Here is a 22,105-nt window from a genome sequence, read left to right as displayed (position 1 = left end):
TGAGAGCATGGTCGTCCAAGAAGAAAATGTAGTTTAAAACAAGTTAAAGATTAGCGATCCGTTGGATAGGGACCGAGTTATAGACAAAAATTGGTGCAAAAATGAGCCTTGGAGATTGGTAAATTTATAGATTTTTTTGATTTTTTTAATTTTTTTTTACGATTTTTTTAATTTAAAGCATTATTTGAGTGAAAAGAAACTTATTGTAACAATTTCGCATGAAAATAAAACAATTTTTGAAATTTTGCTAATTTGCTCAAAAAAATGGCAAGGGGTACCCCTTATGAAATTTTCGAGGTGAAAATATTTTTTTTATTTTTTTGTTATTTTTTATTCTTTTCTTCTTTTAAAACATTATTTGAGTGAAAAGAAACTTATTGCAACTAATTCGCATTAAAATATATCAATTTTTTACATTTTGCTAAATTACTCAAAAAATGGTATGGAATTTGGTTCCTCGAATAACTTCTGGCACAGACATCTGAGGGCATGGCCGTCCAAGAAGAAAATGTAGCCATTGATGCCATCTATCGACCACAGGCAAAGATTGGCGATCCGTTGGATAGCGACCGAGTTATAGACAAAACTTGGTGCAAAAATGAGGAAAATTTTACATTTTCTCAAACAGGGTACGGAACTTGGTTCCTCGAATAACTTCTGGCACAGACATCTGAGGGCATGGCCGTCCAAGAAGAAAATGTAGCCATTGATGCCATCTATCGACCACAGGCAAAGATTGGCGATCCGTTGGATAGCGACCAAGTTATAGACAAAACTTGGTGCAAAAATGAGGAAAATTTTACATTTTCTCAAACAGGGTATGGAACTTGGTTCCTCGAATAACTTCTGGCACAGACATGTGAGGGCATGGCCGTCCAAGAAGAAAATGTAGCCATTGATGCCATCTATCGACCACAAGTTAAAGATTAGCGATCCGTTGGATAGGGACCTAGTTATAGACAAAAATTGGTGCAAAAATGAGCCTTGGAGATTGGTAAATTTATAGATTTTTTTGATTTTTTTAATTTTTTTACGATTTTTTTAATTTACAGCATTATTTGAGTGAAAAGAAACTTATTGTAACAATTTCGCATGAAAATAAAACAATTTTTTAAATTTTGCTAATTTGCTCAAAAAAATGGCAAGGGGTACCCCTTATGAAATTTTCGAGTTGAAAATATTTTTTTTATTTTTTTGTTATTTTTTATTCTTTTCTTCTTTTAAAACATTATTTGAGTGAAAAGAAACTTATTGCAACTAATTCGCATTAAAATATATCAATTTTTTACATTTTGCTAAATTACTCAAAAAATGGTATGGAACTTGGTTCCTCGAATAACTTCTGGCACAGACATCTGAGGGCATGGCCGTCCAAGAAGAAAATGTAGCCATTGATGCCATCTATCGACCACAGGCAAAGATTGGCGATCCGTTGGATACCGACCGAGTTATAGACAAAACTTGGTGCAAAAATGCTGAAAATTTTACATTTTCTCAAACAGGGTATGGAACTTGGTTCCTCGAATAACTTCTGGCACAGACATGTGAGGGCATGGCCGTCCAAGAAGAAAATGTAGCCATTGATGCCATCTATCGACCACAAGTTAAAGATTAGCGATCCGTTGGATAGGGACCGAGTTATAGACAAAACTTGGTGCAAAAATGAGCCTTGGAGATTGGTAAATTTATAGATTTTTTTGATTTTTTTAATTTTTTTTTACGATTTTTTTAATTTAAAGCATTATTTGAGTGAAAAGAAACTTATTGTAACAATTTCGCATGAAAATAAAACAATTTTTTAAATTTTGCTAATTTGCTCAAAAAAATGGCAAGGGGTACCCCTTATGAAATTTTCGAGTTGAAAATATTTTTTTTATTTTTTTGTTATTTTTTATTCTTTTCTTCTTTTAAAACATTATTTGAGTGAAAAGAAACTTATTGCAACTAATTCGCATTAAAATATATCAATTTTTTACATTTTGCTAAATTACTCAAAAAATGGTATGGAACTTGGTTCTTCGAATAACTTCTGGCACAGACATCTGAGGGGATGGCCGTCCAAGAAGAAAATGTAGCCATTGATGCCATCTATCGACCACAGTTTAAAGATTGCCGATCCGTTGGATACCGACCGAGTTATAGACAAAAATTGGTGCAAAAATGAGGAAAATTTTACATTATCTCAAACAGGGTATGGAACTTGGTTCCTCGAATAACTTCTGGCACAGACATGTGAGGGCATAGCCGTCCAAGAAGAAAATGTAGCCATTGATGCCATCTATCAACCACAAGCAAAGATTGGCGATCCGTTGGATACCGACCGAGTTATAGACAAAACTTGGTGCAAAAATGAGGAAAATTTTACATTTTCTCAAACAGGGTATGGAACTTGGTTACTCGAATAACTCCTGCCAGAGACAGCTGAGGGCATGGCCGTCCAAGGAGAAAATGTAGCCATTGATGCCATCTAGCAACCACAGGCAAAGATTGGCGATCCGTTGGATACCGACCGAGTTATAGACAAAACTTGGTGCAAAAATGAGGAAAATTTTACATTTTCTCAAACAGGGTATGGAACTTGGTTCCTCGAATAACTTCTGGCACAGACATGTGAGGGCATGGCCGTCCAAGAAGAAAATGTAGCCATTGATGCCATCTATCGACCACAAGTTAAAGATTAGCGATCCGTTGGATAGGGACCGAGTTATAGACAAAACTTGGTGCAAAAATGAGCCTTGGAGATTGGTAAATTTATAGATTTTTTTGATTTTTTTAATTTTTTTTTACGATTTTTTTAATTTAAAGCATTATTTGAGTGAAAAGAAACTTATTGTAACAATTTCGCATGAAAATAAAACAATTTTTTAAATTTTGCTAATTTGCTCAAAAAAATGGCAAGGGGTACCCCTTATGAAATTTTCGAGTTGAAAATATTTTTTTTATTTTTTTGTTATTTTTTATTCTTTTCTTCTTTTAAAACATTATTTGAGTGAAAAGAAACTTATTGCAACTAATTCGCATTAAAATATATCAATTTTTTACATTTTGCTAAATTACTCAAAAAATGGTATGGAACTTGGTTCTTCGAATAACTTCTGGCACAGACATCTGAGGGGATGGCCGTCCAAGAAGAAAATGTAGCCATTGATGCCATCTATCGACCACAGTTTAAAGATTGCCGATCCGTTGGATACCGACCGAGTTATAGACAAAAATTGGTGCAAAAATGAGGAAAATTTTACATTATCTCAAACAGGGTATGGAACTTGGTTCCTCGAATAACTTCTGGCACAGACATCTGAGGGCATGGCCGTCCAAGAAGAAAATGTAGCCATTGATGCCATCTATCAACCACAAGCAAAGATTGGCGATCCGTTGGATACCGACCGAGTTATAGACAAAACTTGGTGCAAAAATGAGGAAAATTTTACATTTTCTCAAACAGGGTATGGAACTTGGTTACTCGAATAACTCCTGCCAGAGACAGCTGAGGGCATGGCCGTCCAAGGAGAAAATGTAGCCATTGATGCCATCTAGCAACCACAGGCAAAGATTGGCGATCCGTTGGATACCGACCGAGTTATAGACAAAACTTGGTGCAAAAATGAGGAAAATTTTACATTTTCTCAAACAGGGTATGGAACTTGGTTCCTCGAATAACTTCTGGCACAGACATGTGAGGGCATGGCCGTCCAAGAAGAAAATGTAGCCATTGATGCCATCTATCGACCACAAGTTAAAGATTAGCGATCCGTTGGATAGGGACCGAGTTATAGAAAAAAATTGGTGCAAAAATGAGCCTTGGAGATTGGTAAATTTATAGATTTTTTTGATTTTTTTAATTTTTTTTACGATTTTTTTAATTTACAGCATTATTTGAGTGAAAAGAAACTTATTGTAACAATTTCGCATGAAAATAAAACAATTTTTTAAATTTTGCTAATTTGCTCAAAAAAATGGCAAGGGGTACCCCTTATGAAATTTTCGAGTTGAAAATATTTTTTTTATTTTTTTGTTATTTTTTATTCTTTTCTTCTTTTAAAACATTATTTGAGTGAAAAGAAACTTATTGCAACTAATTCGCATTAAAATATATCAATTTTTTACATTTTGCTAAATTACTCAAAAAATGGTATGGAACTTGGTTCCTCGAATAACTTCTGGCACAGACATCTGAGGGCATGGCCGTCCAAGAAGAAAATGTAGCCATTGATGCCATCTATCGACCACAAGTTAAAGATTAGCGATCCGTTGGATAGGGACCGAGTTATAGACAAAAATTGGTGCAAAAATGAGCCTTGGAGATTGGTAAATTTATAGATTTTTTTGATTTTTTTTACGATTTTTTTAATTTAAAGCATTATTTGAGTGAAAAGAAACTTATTGTAAAAATTTCACATGAAAATAAAACAATTTTTTAAATTTTGCTAATTTGCTCAAAAAAATGGCAAGGGGTACCCCTTATGAAAATTTCGAGTTGAAAATATTTTTTTTATTTTTTTGTTATTTTCTATTCTTTTATTCTTTTAAAACATTATTTGAGTGAAAAGAAACTTATTGCAACTAATTCGCATTAAAATATATCAATTTTTTACATTTTGCTAAATTACTCAAAAAATGGTATGGAACTTGGTTCCTCGAATAACTTCTGGCACAGACATCTGAGGGCATGGCCGTCCAAGAAGAAAATGTAGCCATTGATGCCATCTATCGACCACAGTTTAAAGATTGGCGATCCGTTGGATACCGACCGAGTTATAGGCAAAAATTGGTGCAAAAATGAGGAAAATTTTACATTATCTCAAACAGGGTATGGAACTTGGTTCCTCGAATAACTTCTGGCACAGACATCTGAGGGCATGGCCGTCCAAGAAGAAAATGTAGCCATTGATGCCATCTATCAACCACAAGCAAAGATTGGCGATCCGTTGGATACCGACCGAGTTATAGACAAAACTTGGTGCAAAAATGAGGAAAATTTTACATTTTCACAAACAGGGTATGGAATTTGGTTCCTTGAATAACTCCTGCCAGAGACAGCTGAGGGCATGGCCGTCCAAGGAGAAAATGTAGCCATTGATGCCATCTAGCAACCACAGGCAAAGATTGGCGATCCGTTGGATACCGACCGAGTTATAGACAAAACTTGGTGCAAAAATGAGGAAAATTTTACATTTTCTCAAACAGGGTATGGAACTTGGTTCCTCGAATAACTTCTGGCACAGACATCTGAGGGCATGGCCGTCCAAGAAGAAAATGTAGCCATTAATGCCATCTATCGACCACAGTTTAAAGATTGGCGATCCGTTGGATACCGACCGAGTTATAGGCAAAACTTGATGCAAAAATAAGCCTTTTGAAATTATTAAATTTTTATAATTTTTTTATTTTTTTCTGATTTTTTATGCTTTTTTTAATTTAAAGCATTATTTGAATGAAAAGAAACTTATTTGAACCAATTGGCATTAAAATAAATCAATTTAATTTTTTTTTCAAAATTTCTCAAAAAAACGTAAGGGGTAAGCCTTATGAAATTTTCGAGTTGAAAATGTTTTGTAAATTTTTTTCTGATTTTTTATTCTTTATTTAACTTAAACCATTATTTATGTGAAAAGAAACTTATTGCAACAAATTCGCATGAAATTAAATCAATTTTGAAAATTTTGCTAAATTTTCCAAAAAATTGATAAGGCTATATTTAAAGGAGATTTTCAAATTTACAGAATTTTTTATCTGAATCGCGTTCGCAAACGCGACAATTGCTAAGCGTTTAGTGACGGGGTTAAGGTAAGGCACCAAAAAACAAAACTGGCTCCCGACAACACTCTCATTGAAATCTCAAATTGTTTTAAAACTAATTGATCGAATGTTGTACATTCAAAGATTATAAATTGAAGGTACGTTCTGAATGTGATGTAAAATTCATGGGAAAGTCTTTATCAAACGAGAGAAATACAAAAAAGACTTACTTACTTCTCATGCAATTTAGTCGCCTAATGGTCTTGGAAGTCCTTTGAATCACTTACGGTTGTTCACAGTCGTCTGGCTATCGTTTATTACTGTTGGATGTTTCTCTGTCATCAATGTCCCCAAATCAATGTCCATTAAACACACACTACGAGCTGATTCGTTCGGTGTCATTTAATTAAAATCACAACTGCTCTCCAGAGCCTGACGACATGAACGAAATGGAGGAACCGACAAACATTAAAACATGGCCGTCCGTTTAGCATTCTTCATAGATTTATTTGACTGATAGAATTAAGTACAACCATAATCGCAATTATGAGGAATAGTCAACACAGGACATTAAACTTAACTGATTTCTTTTGACTAAAACTCCGTTAGAAATGGTGCGTGCAACCTGTATGCACGTAACATACGACAAATGCAATCCTGTAACAGTTACAGTTGGCCTTATTTCTTGAGTTTTTGTTTTGCTCCATTGCCAATTGCTTTTGTAATCATGCTTATACACCATGGGCATTAATTAACGGGTACGGGGGGGGGGAGGGGGGTATGATGTGTTTTTCTTTTTCTATATGTTTAGCTTCTACATAATTGCTTACAATCGCGTAAAACAAAAACCGAAACATATGCAAAAATGGTTGTGTTTTTTTTTTGTTTGCTTTCTTCTTTTTTTTGTTGTTGTTTGGTTCAATATTTTCCATTACCTTACTTCACTTTCCCAAACGTTTAGAGAAACGGGACTTACGGATGAACAAGGCGCGATTAACCGTTTGGAGTATTTCGCAAAAAACACATTATCTACTTATTATTATTGCTACATGGATGTACATAATGGGGGGCACAATGACACAATCTGTTTGTTTTTTTTTTTTGGTTGGTTTTGCGTTGCATTTTCCTTTACTTTCTTCGGTTCTGTGTGCACTCTTTCTACGATCGCACATCGCGCAATATTTGAACTAACTGTACTAAACATAGCAAGGATCTGCTACCACGAAGAAGAACAAAAGAACGGATAAGTGTGTGTGTGTGTATGTTTGCATCTGTGTGATTTCTGGTTTTTGTTTGTTTGTTTGTTTGTTGTTGCGCGTTCAACAGGTCACAAGGTGTAATTGCGAATACGAGTTTTTTTTTTGTAGGTAATGTATTTATATATAGCTTTATGTATGCCTATATTTATGTATAATTGTTTTGAGATTTTGTGTAATGCGTACATTTCTTCTTTTAATTCGATAGGGTTATAAGGAGCGTTTGAGGTTGCGAGAAATTGCACAAATGTCCGGCCCTGTAAGCTGTGTATTCCCCTTTTTTTTCTTCTCCCCTTTTTCCATCGCAAATGTACAGAGCGCCTAGTGTCGATACGGTTCAGTTGCTCATTCAGCTTATTCTCGTCTTTTTTGTTGCATATATTCAAGCTGTTCACTTTACGCGCATACACTTTAACATTATTCTGCTAACCAAAGTTAATATCAGGTATCAAATGAACGGTTCTCTAGCAAAACGGAATAAATCTCCTAACCTTTGCTAATTCATCTGCACGCGAACAAAACATCAAACCGGCTCTAAAAACCCCAAAATGCAATTGATTTACGAAGGCAAACCAAGCAATACCGGCAAGATATGGACACCACTTTAAGGATATTGTTCCAACATCGTCTGCGCAAAAACACATACACACACGCTTCACTAACATGACTAAATGCACTAAGAGCTAAAGTGTTTTTTGGGGTTTATATGATTTGTTTTTTTTACAACTTACATTTTTTTATTTCACTTCAGCATCAAGACCAAGAACCAGGAACCAGTGATCGCTACCACAACGAAGCTATCGAATCGTTTTAAACTCCTATCAGAATTCGAGGCTGAGTAAAAGGTTTTAGAGAAATGGCCCGGTTCTAACGCATTTGGTGGAAATCATAAAGGGGTTGCGTTTTTGGTGCATTGCAGTTAGAATATTACTCTGAAAGGCCTTTTCCATCCCTGCACAGGATGTGTGTGTTTTTCCCCCTTCTACGGCGCTGCGTTGTTTTATGCTTTCCACCTAGTGCTAAGTGTAATCGATCCTTCTAAACATTTCAACGCAGTTACATTAGGTTACGTGATTGTGTGTGAGTTTGTTGGGGTTTTTCTTCTCTCCGCAACGAATCCTACCAGTTTGATAATTATTGTGTTATACAGTGTGCACTAGAACATTGTATGCGAAGGTTTTTTTTTTGGTTTTAGCGAATAGAATGTGTCTCGTAAATAGCACTCGTACAAGCTATCCTACCCATATCGTTCCCACCCTATGCCCCAAGTGCATCTATCTTTGTAGATCCGTTTGCATTTAACTCATCCGTGCTTGGCTAGATTATTTCACTTTGATTTGCATAACGCGCGTATCGAACGGAGGGCTTAAGTAGTATTCGAAACGGAACACAAAAAACTAATCGATCGAAGCAGAACAACATTCGGATTATCTAAGCGAAACGAAACCATCGCATGTATGGTGTAATGTAGTATTTATCTACCCGTGTTGTAGATGTTGTAGATTGAGTAATTATTGTACGTTCGGCAAATATAGTGCTTAGCGGATCGTTTTTGCACGCGTTACGATCGCGTTTAGTTATATGTAATAATGGCAACGTTGGCACCCTTAAGGTTACCATCGAAAATTTACTAATGAGTATAGTCTGCTCGTAGTGTCAGAACCGAGTTGGGGGGGGGAATCTAGATGCTAAAATCTTACATCGTTTTTTTCCTTTTTTTTTGTTCTCAGCTGCAACCGCTCTTGGGGTTTGATTTGGATCTTTCTTTTACTGGTATTTAACTTCCGTATCGTTTGCTCAGTTTCCTTTCACTTATTGCTACTTTTCCTTCCTTTACAACCACGCTGCAGAGCGAACTGAAAACATAAGTCAACCAGGCAATCCCCTATTAGTGTTTAGTTCAACAAAACTCCTACTCAATAATAGGTAAAGGTAACGCGATATACTAGGCAATAGGCTTGAGTTTTTTCTTCTTTTTGTTGCTTTCGTCGTGGAACAGCGTAAGGAAATCTTTTCTTTTTTTATTTTCCTGAAGATTATAGACCGATGCTGGTAGATGGAGGTGTACGGGACACGGCAGAAAGATCGAACCAGGGTCGAAAGAAATCGCTCTTCACGACCTAGTATCTTGGTTGGTACAGTGCAGTAGAGAGCAGTGATAAGGGGGGAATCATGATATAGGTAGATGGTTTAAATCAAGTTAAAAACAAAACAAAACGGCCTCCACTGTGATATGTTCAAAAACTGAACCCACTACTTGAGTTAAACAGTTCGGAAAGAAATGTCCTTTTTTGGTTTTCTTGTAACTAAAAGCTTCAGAGCAGCTATTACCAAAACTTCATGAGCAATTGGCATTGAGCTTTACCGGGTCCAACTGGGACAGTCACAGTGTCCGGAAATAGACAGTGGTGGGCAGAAACAATTCTAAGTTTTTTTTCTTCTGTTTTCAACTAGATTGGTCAAATTTGGTCGCATTGGTCCGCTGGAAAGGAAATGGCACGATGGACACACATTAAAATGCATTATTATCACAAATGCACAAAACCCATCTGCTTGCCGTAGGGAAGCCAGAGTTGTATCCCGGACATGCTTCTAGTTTGTTCGTTATTCGCAAACGCAGGAGCTTGAATGCGTTAAGTGTTTTATGTTATCTTTCTTAATTCCTCACTTTCATCCCGTGGACATTCCGCTTACATTTGTATACATGATACGATAAACAACGACGACGACGACGATGATGATAATGGTTTACGACAAGAACGAAAAATACAATGGATGACCGAATAATACACCTTGAATTGAAGGAAGTTTGGAGGTCGGAACATGACCGACAAGCAACGGAAAAAGCTGTGTTTTACCTCAATTATAAACCGTTCCTTTTGCAATACCCTACCTTATATGATTGTTGCAGCAGATTGTTTTGATTTGCATGACGGCCCTCTACTGACGTCCACGTAACGTTCGACACACTGCGCGGTTTGCTTTTATGTACGCTCCCCCTAATCGATATTTTCGCAACACTCCGTCCCCGTAATACTATGCCGATTCACCCGTCACGTGCCCAAACTAACCGGTGCATTATGCGTTCGATTCCTTCAGATTCTGCAGCCGAGCCAGCTGATGCGGTTCCAGCTCTTCCGGTATGCTGGCCCGCCCTCCAACCACCTGCTTCGGCACCTCCGGCTGACTGCTCTGCCCGAACGCATCGTCAAAGTTGGCCGCAAACCCGGCCTCAAAGTTGGCTTCAAAGTTCGCCTCGAACGGTGCAACCGGATCCTCTATCGGGGTCGCATCCGGTTCCGGCTCGGGTTCGGGTTCCGGCACCGTACCCGGTCGGGCCCGTTCCGGCTTCTTGGCGGTGGCACTTTTTGCCGCCACATTGGTGGGTTTCGGGGCGGTTGCCGGCTTTTCCGGCTTTGGTGGTGACGGTGGTTTGGCCGGCTTTGGCGGAGCGGTTTTCGGTTTGGTCGTGGGTTCCTGTGACGGTGGCGTGGGTGGCTTTGGCACCTCGGCATCCTGAGATTTCTGCTTGCTACTGATCTCCTGCTTTTCCTGCTCCTGCTTTTCCACGATCTCTGCCTGCTCGTCATCTCCGGCTGGTGGGCCATCCTCTGCCGGCGGGAACTTTTTGTCCGGCTCTTCGTGCATCGGTGTTGCGCAGGTTACAATGATCTGTGCAAAGTTGAGTTGGTTGCTATCATCACTGCTAGCAGTAGCTGCTGCGGTTGCTCCTTGTCGAGATTCCTCTTCCATAGTAGCGGCCTCTTCGGCCTACAAGAATAAAATGAGATATATTTTTCTTAGTGCACCTTCAACTCATTATGCTCGATTACAAGTATAAGGATACTAAAAATAGTACAAAACAAAATTATATGAAAACGAATCTCAAGAGTCACTTTACCTCAGGATCCTCACAGATTACAACTGTGTGCGTATGCAGTAACGATAGTAAGTATTTTAATTATATTCTTCCTTTAGCTCTCCGCACTTGGGAATTTGTGGATCAAAAAACAAAAAAGCTAATACATACCCGGCGGTGGTTGTGATGGCGGTGCCGAAAATTGAGTTCCATACTGTTCATGTTGGTCGTTGTTTAACTCAAACTCAAACTTGTCGATTGCAGGCCCAGCATTGGACAAATCTGTTGATATAAAGGTGGTGGAATTAGACATTTTGAAAAGCACACAAACAATAATCTGATCTGCCTAGTAATAAACAAAATTAACTCAAAATTCATAATCTATACGTTTAAGCTCCTTAACCAACATACTTGGACTTTGACCTTCAGGAGGTGTTGCTTCCTGTAGAATCATCGGCGGTGGTGGAGCCGGTGCAGCAAACGTAGGCGGTGCCGATGGTGGAGGAGATTCATCCTCAGCATCGGTAAGTGGTTCACCGTTCTCATCGCATTCTTCCACCACCAGCGAAGGGAAATTGCCGATCTTTCCCATCAACTCGCCTTCCCACCATCCATCGTCCACACCATGCGGGCTTTTAGTGATGAGTTTGATAATCTAAAAAAATCATAAACGACGATTAGTCTTGTTTGCCGGAAACATTTTAGTTTGATAGCTTTTCCTACTTGTCCTTCCTCGAATGTCAGCTCATCCTCGGCGGTGGCGTCGTAATCGTACAACGCCACACAGTACAGCTGATTGTTGACCTTGCGCGGTGCTGAAATGACCGAAATCTGATCTGGCGATTGACCGGAATCCTGTAGCTGATCTTGATCCTCGTTGTCCACGGTGTAGTCAACCGACGAGAAGGAAATCTGCGACGAAAGCTGTGCAGGCGTGTGCGTATCGACCGGTGTGTCTCGCTCCACATCGAGATAGTTGTGTGGCACAAAGCCTTCCTCACCGCGATAGTTACGTGCCCGCAGCCATCCATCACCGTCACCTTCACCTACCACCTCGAGCTGCTCGCTTTCCACGATGGTCAACTCGTCCGGATTCTGAGCGGTGTACGAGTACAGTGCGGTACACTTAAACGTCTGTCCCGCTGGTTCCCTTGGTTGCACTGCGGCTGCAGCAGTCTCAACGGCTGCTTGGCTACTGGCCGCTGCTGCAGCTGCCTCCTCTGCACCCCAGTCGACCTGTGTAGGGTCGTCCCAACCGTGAGAAATCTGCTCGATTTTCTGTCTTTCCTGTTCCACGCCGAACTCTGCTTGAAGAAAAGAGACCCGTGTTTATCATCAGTAATAGGGATTTTAAGTAAATTAAAATAGACAAAGCATTCTCACCCTCATCCTCATCACTGTCAGCCGTAAACTCGTCCGATGGTGGCTCCGGTTGTTTCGGTGCAGGCGATGACTCCGACACTGGTTGATCTTGTTCGGCGTTGTCGCTGTCGTAGAACGAATCCGAGCTGGGATTTTCCTGTAAGTAGACGTCACAATACCAACACTTGTAGTGGAATCAATTCAATTGCTCAGTACACTCTCATTTCTTACCCCTTGTCCAGACGCATCCGTGCGCATCGATAGCGAACTGGCTGAACGTGGCATCTCCTGCACACTGAGCGTTTCCGCCTCCTGTATCCATTCGTCCACATTAATACCTCCGATACGCAAGCATTCCAACCGTGCTTCCGCCTTCGCCTTTGCAATCTCCGACTTGCGAATGTTTTCACGGAACTCCTCAATCTTCGTCTCCAGATCCGGTCCGTTCTGATCGTTCGGATCGGTACGATGGCCAGCTTCCCGTAGCGCTGTACACACCGCCAACTTACGGGCACACTCCCGAATAACATTACTCTCACGAGCGACCCGACCCGCCCATCGTTTACCTTCGCGACTCAGCGTATCTGCGGCCGATTCATGATCCGCCGTAATCTTACGCACCGGATCCTGATCGCACGGTTCGAACTCGTACTGGATGTGTTGCTTCAGTACCGGATAGTACAGATAGCAGCACTGCAGATTGTACTCACGCGTAAGCTGCTGCGCCTGGTCGCGTATCTTACCGAATGAGTTCTGCGTGGCCGAACAGGTCAACAGTTCGGTACGGCCAATCAGTGCCAAATAGTCGGCTACCCGCTCATACACATAATTCTCCATCGTTGCCATCGTCGTCTGCAGGTCGATGGTGAAGTAACGGTTCTGGTGTGCGTTCGCTGCCGCCAGACTTAGAATATAATCGTTCCGGGCTCCCGTTGATTTCTCCTCCAGCTGTTCCTTGCGCGACGTCACACGGGCACTGTTCTTCTGCAGCGATGTGATGGACTGGAAGAATGAGCCCTTCTTCTTCTTGAGCTTCTCCTCAATGTCTCGCGCCTTGTCGCGCACATCATGGGCGCTGTGCTCCTCGTCGAAGTATATCTTCTTCGTCTTATCGACGTCGGTGACCGAATTTTGTAGCTCCTTCTGCACAACGCCCAGGTTCTCGATGCAGCGTTTGCTACTGTTAAGCTTGGTGCTGCGCAGGACTTTGGCTTCGTCAGCGATCTGCTGCTGGAACACCTCCACCGCAGCCAGACGGGCTCGGGCCAACTTTTCGTTCTCCTCCAATACCGTCTGCCATACGCTCCACATATTCCTGCCAAAAAAAAATAATTAAATTGTTTTTTTAATCGATTAAAACCATCTGCTAATGAATAATTATTAATAAGGACAAATTTCAGGGAAAATCAACATGATGATGGAGGCGCCTGGTGGTGTGTAAAATTATGTCAGAATTTTTAATCATTACTATTCCTAACAATTCCTCAAATAAATTATAACTTCGACGTCTGTTTCTTATATATAATGGAATGGAAAAAAAAATATCACAGCTTAGTTCAAAATCCCCATAATAATATTCAACTCATGCATTGTACCTAAACTTTGAACTGGCCTTGATACACCCTAGACACGCTTCCTAGCGCAAAGTAACACGTGTTAGGGTCAAGGAATTCCCCAAGATACGTTAATCATACGACAATATACACACTTGAAAAAAAAAACGCACATTTCATCGGCTTTTCAGAACCTTCTTACCAAGTAACGAATAACGGCCAGCTTACCTGGTAGGTATGTGTTTTCCCACCCATCCCACACACATATAATGGGTGTCTAAAATTAAACCAAAAACCTTTTTTGACATTGCCGAACAAAGCGGCCAAGGTGCCGATGCATAATGAATGACAATAATGCCACAGCACTCTGATGTATACGACGGCATGTCAACTCGTAACGATAGACGATACCACCAGCGAAAGGATATTTATCATGTGTTTTTCCCCCCATCCTATGCCCAGACACCTTCACCACGCGGCAGAGCAGTGGTTTGTACGGCAAGGAACAACCGACACACATGTCACAAACATCACACGTTTCGGTTTGAAGCTAAACGAAGCGGGACAAACGAGAAATTCGCCGTACAGCAGCGCGCTCACACACATTCGCTTGAAGTTCCCGTGGAGACAATTAGCCGAAGGATATCCCCTGGCATATTTTGTAGCACCCGGACCACCACTAAGCGCTCGATAATGTTGATGTTTTCTCACACTGTTACAGCAACAACAACAAAAATAGGATTTGAGTGGTGTTTTGCTTTTCTTGCTATTTGCCACGGAGATTGCAGGAAGATAGATACGGATATGGCTGGGGATTTAAAGGATATAGGATTACTACTGGTGTACTTCTGGCACCGTACCATTTCTCGTCCGCACCATCCATTTTGATCTCGGGAATGCATGCTTGCTTCTTGTTCAAGTATGCCGACGATATCTTCAGCAGTGCCTCACTGTACGATTTCTCGATGGCGGACCGCTTCAGCGTAAACTGTCGGATGTCCTCGAGCAGCTCGCACTCGTTCTGATTCTTGAGCGCTAGCTTTGCCAACTGCTCCGTGTGGAGATTCTTCAGAAACTTTGTGTAATTGCCCTGGAATGTACAGAAGGGAACGGGAATAGCTTAGCTTTTTTGTAGAATCTTCAAGAATAAGAGTCTTAATGAAAAGAAAACTGGTGAAAGAAATACTATTAAACATAAATTACGAGCTAAAGAAGTTAGAAAGCATACACCAGGAAATTATAAAATAAACATAACAACCTTCCGGTCGGTACGCCTTTCAGCTTAATTAACTTTTAATGACCATTACGGTCACACCGAAAACATGAAAAATAACATTGATTCTTCACCGTCGCTTCTTACTTTTCGTGGTGGGGGCTGCATTTTGGTGGTGGTTTGCCGTTCGAATTCGCCCACAAATTCCTATGATTTCCCCCAAAAAACGTTCACTTTCTTCAGGCGGTTTCTTCTGCTTTTGTACTTTTTCTTTTTTTTCTTTTTTGCTATTCAATTCACACTGTTTCACGACACAAAATTGCTCCCGCTCCACCGGGCGGACACGGTCACCAGCTCTGCGTTTTCACACTGCTCACACACATAGGCGTACGCGGTGGTACGCCAGAACCGAGGCGCCGTTGCGTTTAGAACAGTTGGAATGGTCTCCGCTTCCGGCTCACCAGCTACCGCTCCTAGGCTACTAGGGTCATGGAAATGGAGAACAAAATTTTGCTAAACTCACTTACGGCACCAAAACTTCACGTGATGGATCGGTTCGTAGGTGGGAAAGAAGCAACAACAAAAAAAAGCTTCACGTTCCTGTGAACTTTTGACATTCACAGCCGAACGATCCAGTTTTGCTTGGTGCATCGCGCATCTAAGCAGGTCACGATTTGATAGATATGAGCGGTGGTAAAGTAACAGAATACTTTTGGTCAAATTTTCTCATCCAGAAGAAAAATCTTTTTTTTTTCTTGCTCTATTAAACAGACACTCTACTAGGTATAGTGCAGACACAACCGACACATTCTAGAGGGACATTTTCTTGCTTCAATCAATAATTCAATTCACCAAACTGTCATTTTTGGTTTTCAAGTTTCCTGCTATTCCCACACACTTCCTTTTCCAACATCGTAGAATATTCTGGCGATACTAGGTAGTAAGTAACAAATTTCCTGAAACAATATACAAACACAGCTACACGCACGTACGCATACACTTATACACACGGACACGAAACTTTCATTCTAGACCAAAATTCGTTTCTTTTCTTGCGGGTGTTCCCCGTTCACAGTTCACACTGCTATCAAATCCACCATCGGATGTTCCACAAGGCAAGGAACAAACTTTTGCCTTTCCCACACAATGGAAATGGTGCCCATTCGGTACAGGAAAAGCGACGAACCGTCGTACGCACCCTGCTCGTTTGGCTGCGTTTATTATTTTTTGTAATATCACTCACGATCCGCAGGGCGGGCTACACGCATTGCATGCTCTGCATTTCTTGTACGGACACTGGAATACGTACGACAGCGCCACAATCGGACTGAAACGCACCCAAATATCTATCGTGGTAGCGTGAAAATTTCGCTCCCCTAATTTCTGTCCAAACCGTTTACTTTCCGATCCTAGCAAAGCCTAACACACACGGAGAGCCAATTCAGTCTATTGATTCTCCCATCGCCTACACAAACACACATACAGCAGCGTAACGAAACGTCACGCGCTAAATACACGCACCCACACACACACACACCTGCTTAACACACCGCGAAAATGCTCGTTGTGAATGAACGGTGCAAATTTTCCTACGTCTGACAGCCAAACTCAGACTCACGCGGGGTAGCCTAATTTTCCATTTGCACACGCTCTCTTTCCCTCACGCACTTGGACCACCCACACTGCATCGTGCAGGATAGGGAACGATTGCGTCACTATACTGTGACAACTGTGTGTCGTCCTTTGAAGCACATTCTCTAGCTACTTTTTTACTACAGCGAACGCTCTCGCTCACAAACGGTTCGTGCGCTCTCGCTTTTTCATTCGCCCGTTTTCCTTGACGCTTTTCTTCCGCGTGCGCATGACGGTTGAGTGGGAAAGCTTTCCCGCTTCTCACTCCGGGAGTGCTTCGTGAGAGAGCGAATGATGGAATGTGAAGTTTCGCGCTCTCTTTCCTTTTCTCTTTCTAGTACATCCAAGGGTTTAAAAGCTACCAACTGTCAACGAGCACCAAGTGTGCGTGTTTACTACTTTTTTATCGCATGCAAAATACATCTGACACTTCCGAGGGTTCAAAGGTGGTCAAATTTGTTTTCTTTTTTTAAAACAAGCACACTATATTTTAATGCTATAAAAACGCTCTCTTACCTCCCGATGGTAGTATCGATTCATCAACTTCCGACGCCTTCCGGTCCGTTCTGGAGGTGCCGGTAAATTAGGCAACGAGCCCGACATCTGTAATGCTTTCCCCATTCCCACAGCAATGGGTTTTTGGGGAAAATGAAACACTTGTAACTAGACGTTCTTTGCTTCTTGCCCTGCAAACACACTGATCGAACAGGTACCGTCCGTTAGAGATGTTTGCAAACTGGCCCCAATCCGTGACGTGCTGTTGCATGCTTCACACGCGTTTATCGGCGCCCAACCGAACCAGATAAGGAAAGCCGGTTTGTGAAACCATCGTTATCATACGCGCGGTCAGTTATATTGATAAGGTAGAAAACAATTAGTTTGGTTTCCGCATGTAATGGCGGTGGCCGTTAGTCGAATGCGAAACTCGGTGACCAAACCAATGATGTCCTTCTACTCGCTTATCAGAAACGCTTGTCAAAAGCGCCTTCCACTTGTAGTACACTCCACAATAGCTTGGTGAAATTTTTAGTTTTCGATTCGAGATAAGATGATGAGAAAAAAATCAACATGTCACATTGATCAAACCGCTTGTACATATTTTTCAGGGACATTAGCTAAACAATGGTCCAGGCTATTGTTTCAAAGTTGTTTACCTATTTTTTTAACTGATATTAAAAATTAAGTATTGTTCTAAAAAATAAATTGTTTCTTGTTCAAAAACGTTTGTTTAATTCTAAATTGTTAAAAAACATCACATGCTTCACCTTGTTTGAAATTTTCCGCAAGTTTGGTTGGAAAGCGCCATCTGTTGAGTAATAGCCACAGTGTAAAGTTAGGAAATTCAAAAGTTTGGGTATTTTTTAAAATGAGTTTCTTTTTAATTAAAATACATATCCTTGTTTTTATGTAATTTTACGATAATATAAAAAACCTTAATTGTAAGCTTTTTAAAAGAAAACTAGTTTATTAGATTTATTCCGTAGCATAATTACCTTATTTCCCAAAGGATTATTTGTCTTTATCACCATTTTGCAATAACCACAAGATCAATTTTATGATACAATCCTATTTCGGAAATACGAACATAAGAATTCAATACCTACCGTTCACGATCAAGCAGAGTAAAGTTGTGTCCAATCATTCTGGCTGGTCCATAAATTGAGTGCATCAATTTAATCACGCGATGACTGTCCGAAAACTTCTACTGGTACGCCTTGAACTTGAGAACTCAGTACTATTCTTTCCTCAACTTCAGGTTGTTTTCAATCGTATGAACTTCTTGGAGATGCCTCCTGCTATAACGTTTGGCCATAATGCCCCCTGACCCATCCATTTGCTGGCTCATTTCCTCCCCTCTACCTAGATTCGTATCTTATCAGAGCATCCGTACTGTAGCGCGTCTAGTTCCAGGGTATTCATTCAATTCGCTAACATTCGGCTCACAGTACACGATCACGATTCGTTGAGACGAGATGGCATCATCGGTGGCGCTGTTTGTCGTGTTAGTTGCTTGGCTCGGGTCAGGCACATTTGCCGCCAACATTCTATACATTAACTCCGTTGCATCTCCCAGCCATTTCGGATGGTAAGTGTTTTGTTGAGGAATGCAATGACTTCCGATTGCCAAAAGAAGCGATACGTGTGGTACTTTATTTACCTCATCCCAACCAAACAGGAACCGAGCGCTAATATACGAGCTAGCCTCCCGAGGCCACAACCTGACCGTGTTTGGAGTGAACAGTGAACCAAATCCACCACCGAACGTAACTTTTATTTTGCTCGAAAATGTGTACGACGCGCTCTACAGCGATCCAAATATGGACACGGATTTCTTCGAAATGAGCAAGATTGGACCGTTTAGCATGCATCTCATATTTAACCAGTATGTCCTCGGTGTGTGTGAGATTGTACTGCGCACGGAAGGGGCCAAACGGTTGCAAGACTATCCGCCCGATTTTGGGTTCGATCTTATCATACACGACTACCTATCCGGACCGTGTTTGGCAGCACTGGCGCATCATCGGTTCGGGAAGCCACCGGTTATAGCTGTCACGGCGTATCACGGCATTTCGACCACGCTTTCGATGACCGGATCGTATCACTACTCAGCGCTACTGCCGAACCATGTTTACGATGCGACCGAAGACATGAGCTACAAGGAGCGCTTCATTAACCTGCTGGTGAACATGGAGGAGGAACTGTTGCAGGTTTACGATTTGCTCCCAAGCTCGAACCGGATGATCCGTCAGTACGATCCAACCGTACCGGATGTGGCCGAGTTTTACAGCCAAACGAAGCTGGTGCTGTTGAATTCGAACCCCATCATCCAGTACACCGAACCGTTTATGCCCAACGTGATCCCCGTCGGCGGAATGCAGATCATCAAACCGAAACCACTGCCGGAAGATTTGGCCAGTCTGCTCGAAAAAGCCGGCCCAGGGGGTGTGATACTGTTCTCCCTGGGTACTAATGTACGCAGCGACCAGTTGGGTGAGGCCCGCATCCTTGCCATCATCGGTGCAATGGAAGCCCTGCCAGAGTACACATTCCTGTGGAAGTTTGAATCGGACACGATGCCGCGCGCACTGCCCAGCAATGTGCACGTGAAGAAATGGCTGCCACAAAACGATCTGCTAGCGCAACCGGCCGTACGACTGTTCATCACACACAGCGGGCTGCTGAGCACACAGGAAGCGATCTGGCACGGTGTACCGGTCATCGGCTTTCCGGTGTTTGCTGATCAGTTTAAAAACATCAACTACTGCATGGCAAAGGGCGTCGGCAAACGGCTTAGCATTGAGCACGTTAACAAGGATGAGCTCGTTCGTACGATACGGGAAATCATGACCACGGAAAGGTAAGTAGTTAGTAGCAGGGTATTAAATTACAATTCGATATCGTTTCAACACCATCGTAATCTTACAAAACCCCATCGCTTCACTACCGTGACAGTTATCGCACCAACATGAAACGCATGTCATCGCTGTTCCGTGACCAACCGGAGCATCCGCTCGATCGGGCTGCCTGGTGGGTCGAGTGGGTCCTGCGCCACCCAGACGCAACGGAAATGCTGACGCACGGTTCCCGATTGCACTGGTTCGTGAAATATTCCTACGACGTGCTGATTCCACTATTCGCCTCGATCGCACTCGTGCTGCATGGGCTGTTCTTCATCGTTCGTCGTCTGTTTTGTCGCCGCAGAAAAGCAGCTACTTCCAAGTCGGAAAAACAAAAGCGATCATAAAGTTTAATAATTCGCAAAGCAAGCATCCAAAGAAGTAATAAAGCACAAAATTTGTTTAATAATGTTTCACCTTGTTCTTACATCAATCAATGTCTAAAACGCGACCAGCTAATCAGCCCGTTGGCAACAAACGTTTCGGGATTCTAAAATTGGAATCAAGCCCCAGTAACGAACAGTCATTATCTACCGGTGTAATCAGCTAAAACCTGTGTCACTTTATCAAACGTTCCCCCCCTTATCATACGTACCAGATTTTTCTGCTTTTCTTTCCAAAAGCAACATGCGTGGCGAGAAGCACGCAAAGCAACAAATGGTTTTGTTTGTTTTTTAATTATCATTTTCTTCTGATTTTTCTTTAATTCTGTATTTTAAGTGTAATAATTTATTTAGATTGATTTTCTTGTTTTGTAAATTCTATAATTTACAGAGATTTTTAAATGAAATTAAATATAAAAAATAAAAATATTGCATTTTCCTTTTCCGCGTGTGTCTCCTCTCTCTCTCTCTCTCTCTCTCTTCTCATCTGTCTTCCCTAATCTTTTGTTTTCCTCTTTTTTACACGCTGCCCTACGTGCTGTTGTATTTTCTTATTCGTTTTGTTTGTTTGTTTGTTTTTTCTTTAATTATTTGTTTACCTTAAGCATACAATCATCCACCTTCGTACGGTTGCTTCCACTGTTTCTACTGTAACTACACAACTTTTCTCATTGTTTGTTTGTTTGTTTTTTTGTTTATTTACTAAGAGCACACGTCCTCCCTTCCTTCCGTTTGCTCTTACTAGTTTCATTTTACACCACGTATTGTTATTTACTGCCTATATGGACATACACCTACCTGCTTACCCAACATACTAGAGATGAGAATAACGACTCTTTTCAGTGAGTCAACTCAGAGTGAATGAGTCGGTATAAGGAGTCAGCTCGTTTATCGACTCATTTCGGAGTCATAAAAAACCCGGTTCGGTCATTTTACTCAATCATGAGTGTAAGCATGTAGCCGTCGTGAGTCGAGTTGCTAAAAGAGTAAATACGTGAGTTGAAACGAAAATGAGTTGAAACAAAAATGAGTTGAAACGAAAATGAGTTGAAACAAAAATGAATTGAAACAAAAATGAGTTGAAACGAAAATGAGTTGAAACGAAAATGAGTTGAAACCAATCGCTTGATATACATGAGTTGAAACGGAAAACATGTGTACCATACCCAAACTAGCCAAATGAATATACTCATTAGTGAGTAGGATAATAAATATCCGAATAAGTATCCCGTTTCATGTCAATGCCGATCAGTCTAGCCCGCTTGTTCGCTTATGCATGTTTGATAGTTAGGCAGAGCAAGATGTATATTCATTTGGCTAGTTTGGGTATGGTACACATGTATTGCGTTTCAACTCATGTATATCAAACGTTTCATTTCAACTCGTTTTTGTTTCAACTCATTTTCGTTTCAACTCATTTTTGTTTCAACTCAATTTTGTTTCAACTCATTTTCGTTTCAACTCATTTTTGTTTCAACTCATTTTCGTTTCAACTCACGTATTTACTCTTTTAGCAACTCGACTCACCACGCCTACATGCTTACACTCATGAGTGAGTAAGTGAAAAAAGAGTCGCTAAAACTCATCGTGATGAGTGAACGAAACTCGTTCACTACAACGTTTCAACTCACTATCTCACTCTTACTCACTTTGCACATCTCTACAACATACCCAAAATGGCATCGTGCCACATTTCAGTTGTGGTTTTGC

The 22,105-nt window shown here is 41.1% G+C and overlaps 2 protein-coding genes and 1 long non-coding RNA gene across 17 annotated transcripts; 2 read left to right on the top strand and 1 right to left on the bottom strand.

Moving 5' to 3' along the window:
- Positions 1–44: 44 nt before the first annotated feature.
- On the top strand, positions 45–5,222 carry LOC125771225 (uncharacterized). Of its 3 annotated transcripts, XR_007419280.1 has the most exons (5): positions 45–297; positions 1,172–1,603; positions 2,481–2,669; positions 3,547–4,232; positions 5,100–5,222. It is a non-coding gene; the product is annotated as an uncharacterized LOC125771225 (long non-coding RNA). The 3 variants fall into 3 exon arrangements; XR_007419279.1 differs by lacking the exon at positions 45–297 and having other exon boundaries at positions 945–1,603; XR_007419281.1 differs by lacking the exons at positions 45–297; positions 2,481–2,669 and having other exon boundaries at positions 945–1,603.
- A 999-nt stretch (positions 5,223–6,221) lies between these two features.
- On the bottom strand, positions 6,222–17,454 carry LOC125771137 (protein nervous wreck). 13 transcript variants are annotated; one of them, XM_049441493.1, is made up of 10 exons: positions 16,520–17,089; positions 15,130–15,463; positions 14,630–14,859; positions 12,448–13,531; positions 12,238–12,373; positions 11,578–12,158; positions 11,266–11,509; positions 11,026–11,136; positions 10,897–10,919; positions 6,222–10,766 (listed from the first exon to the last, which is right to left on the bottom strand). In XM_049441493.1, exons 2-10 carry the CDS (start codon positions 15,148–15,150, stop codon positions 10,074–10,076), a joined length of 3,123 nt encoding a protein of 1,040 aa, XP_049297450.1. In that variant the 5' UTR covers positions 15,151–15,463; positions 16,520–17,089; the 3' UTR covers positions 6,222–10,073. The 13 variants fall into 13 exon arrangements, with proteins under 13 accessions (XP_049297450.1, XP_049297452.1, XP_049297455.1 ...); XM_049441495.1 differs by having other exon boundaries at positions 15,130–15,460; XM_049441498.1 differs by having other exon boundaries at positions 15,130–15,460; positions 16,533–17,089.
- A 699-nt stretch (positions 17,455–18,153) lies between these two features.
- LOC125771154 (UDP-glucosyltransferase 2-like) lies at positions 18,154–21,205 on the top strand. The gene is made up of 3 exons (XM_049441534.1): positions 18,154–18,700; positions 18,791–19,972; positions 20,068–21,205. The coding sequence occupies exons 1-3, from the start codon at positions 18,588–18,590 to the stop codon at positions 20,357–20,359; spliced, it is 1,587 nt and encodes a 528-aa protein (XP_049297491.1). The 5' UTR covers positions 18,154–18,587; the 3' UTR covers positions 20,360–21,205.
- The last annotated feature ends 900 nt before the right edge of the window (positions 21,206–22,105 follow it).

Source organism: Anopheles funestus, chromosome 3RL, assembly GCF_943734845.2.
Source record: "Anopheles funestus chromosome 3RL, idAnoFuneDA-416_04, whole genome shotgun sequence".
NCBI classification, from domain to species: domain Eukaryota; kingdom Metazoa; phylum Arthropoda; class Insecta; order Diptera; family Culicidae; genus Anopheles; species Anopheles funestus.
The sequence above is the reverse complement of the archived record's forward strand: the minus strand, read 5'-3'. Positions and strand labels throughout refer to the sequence as shown.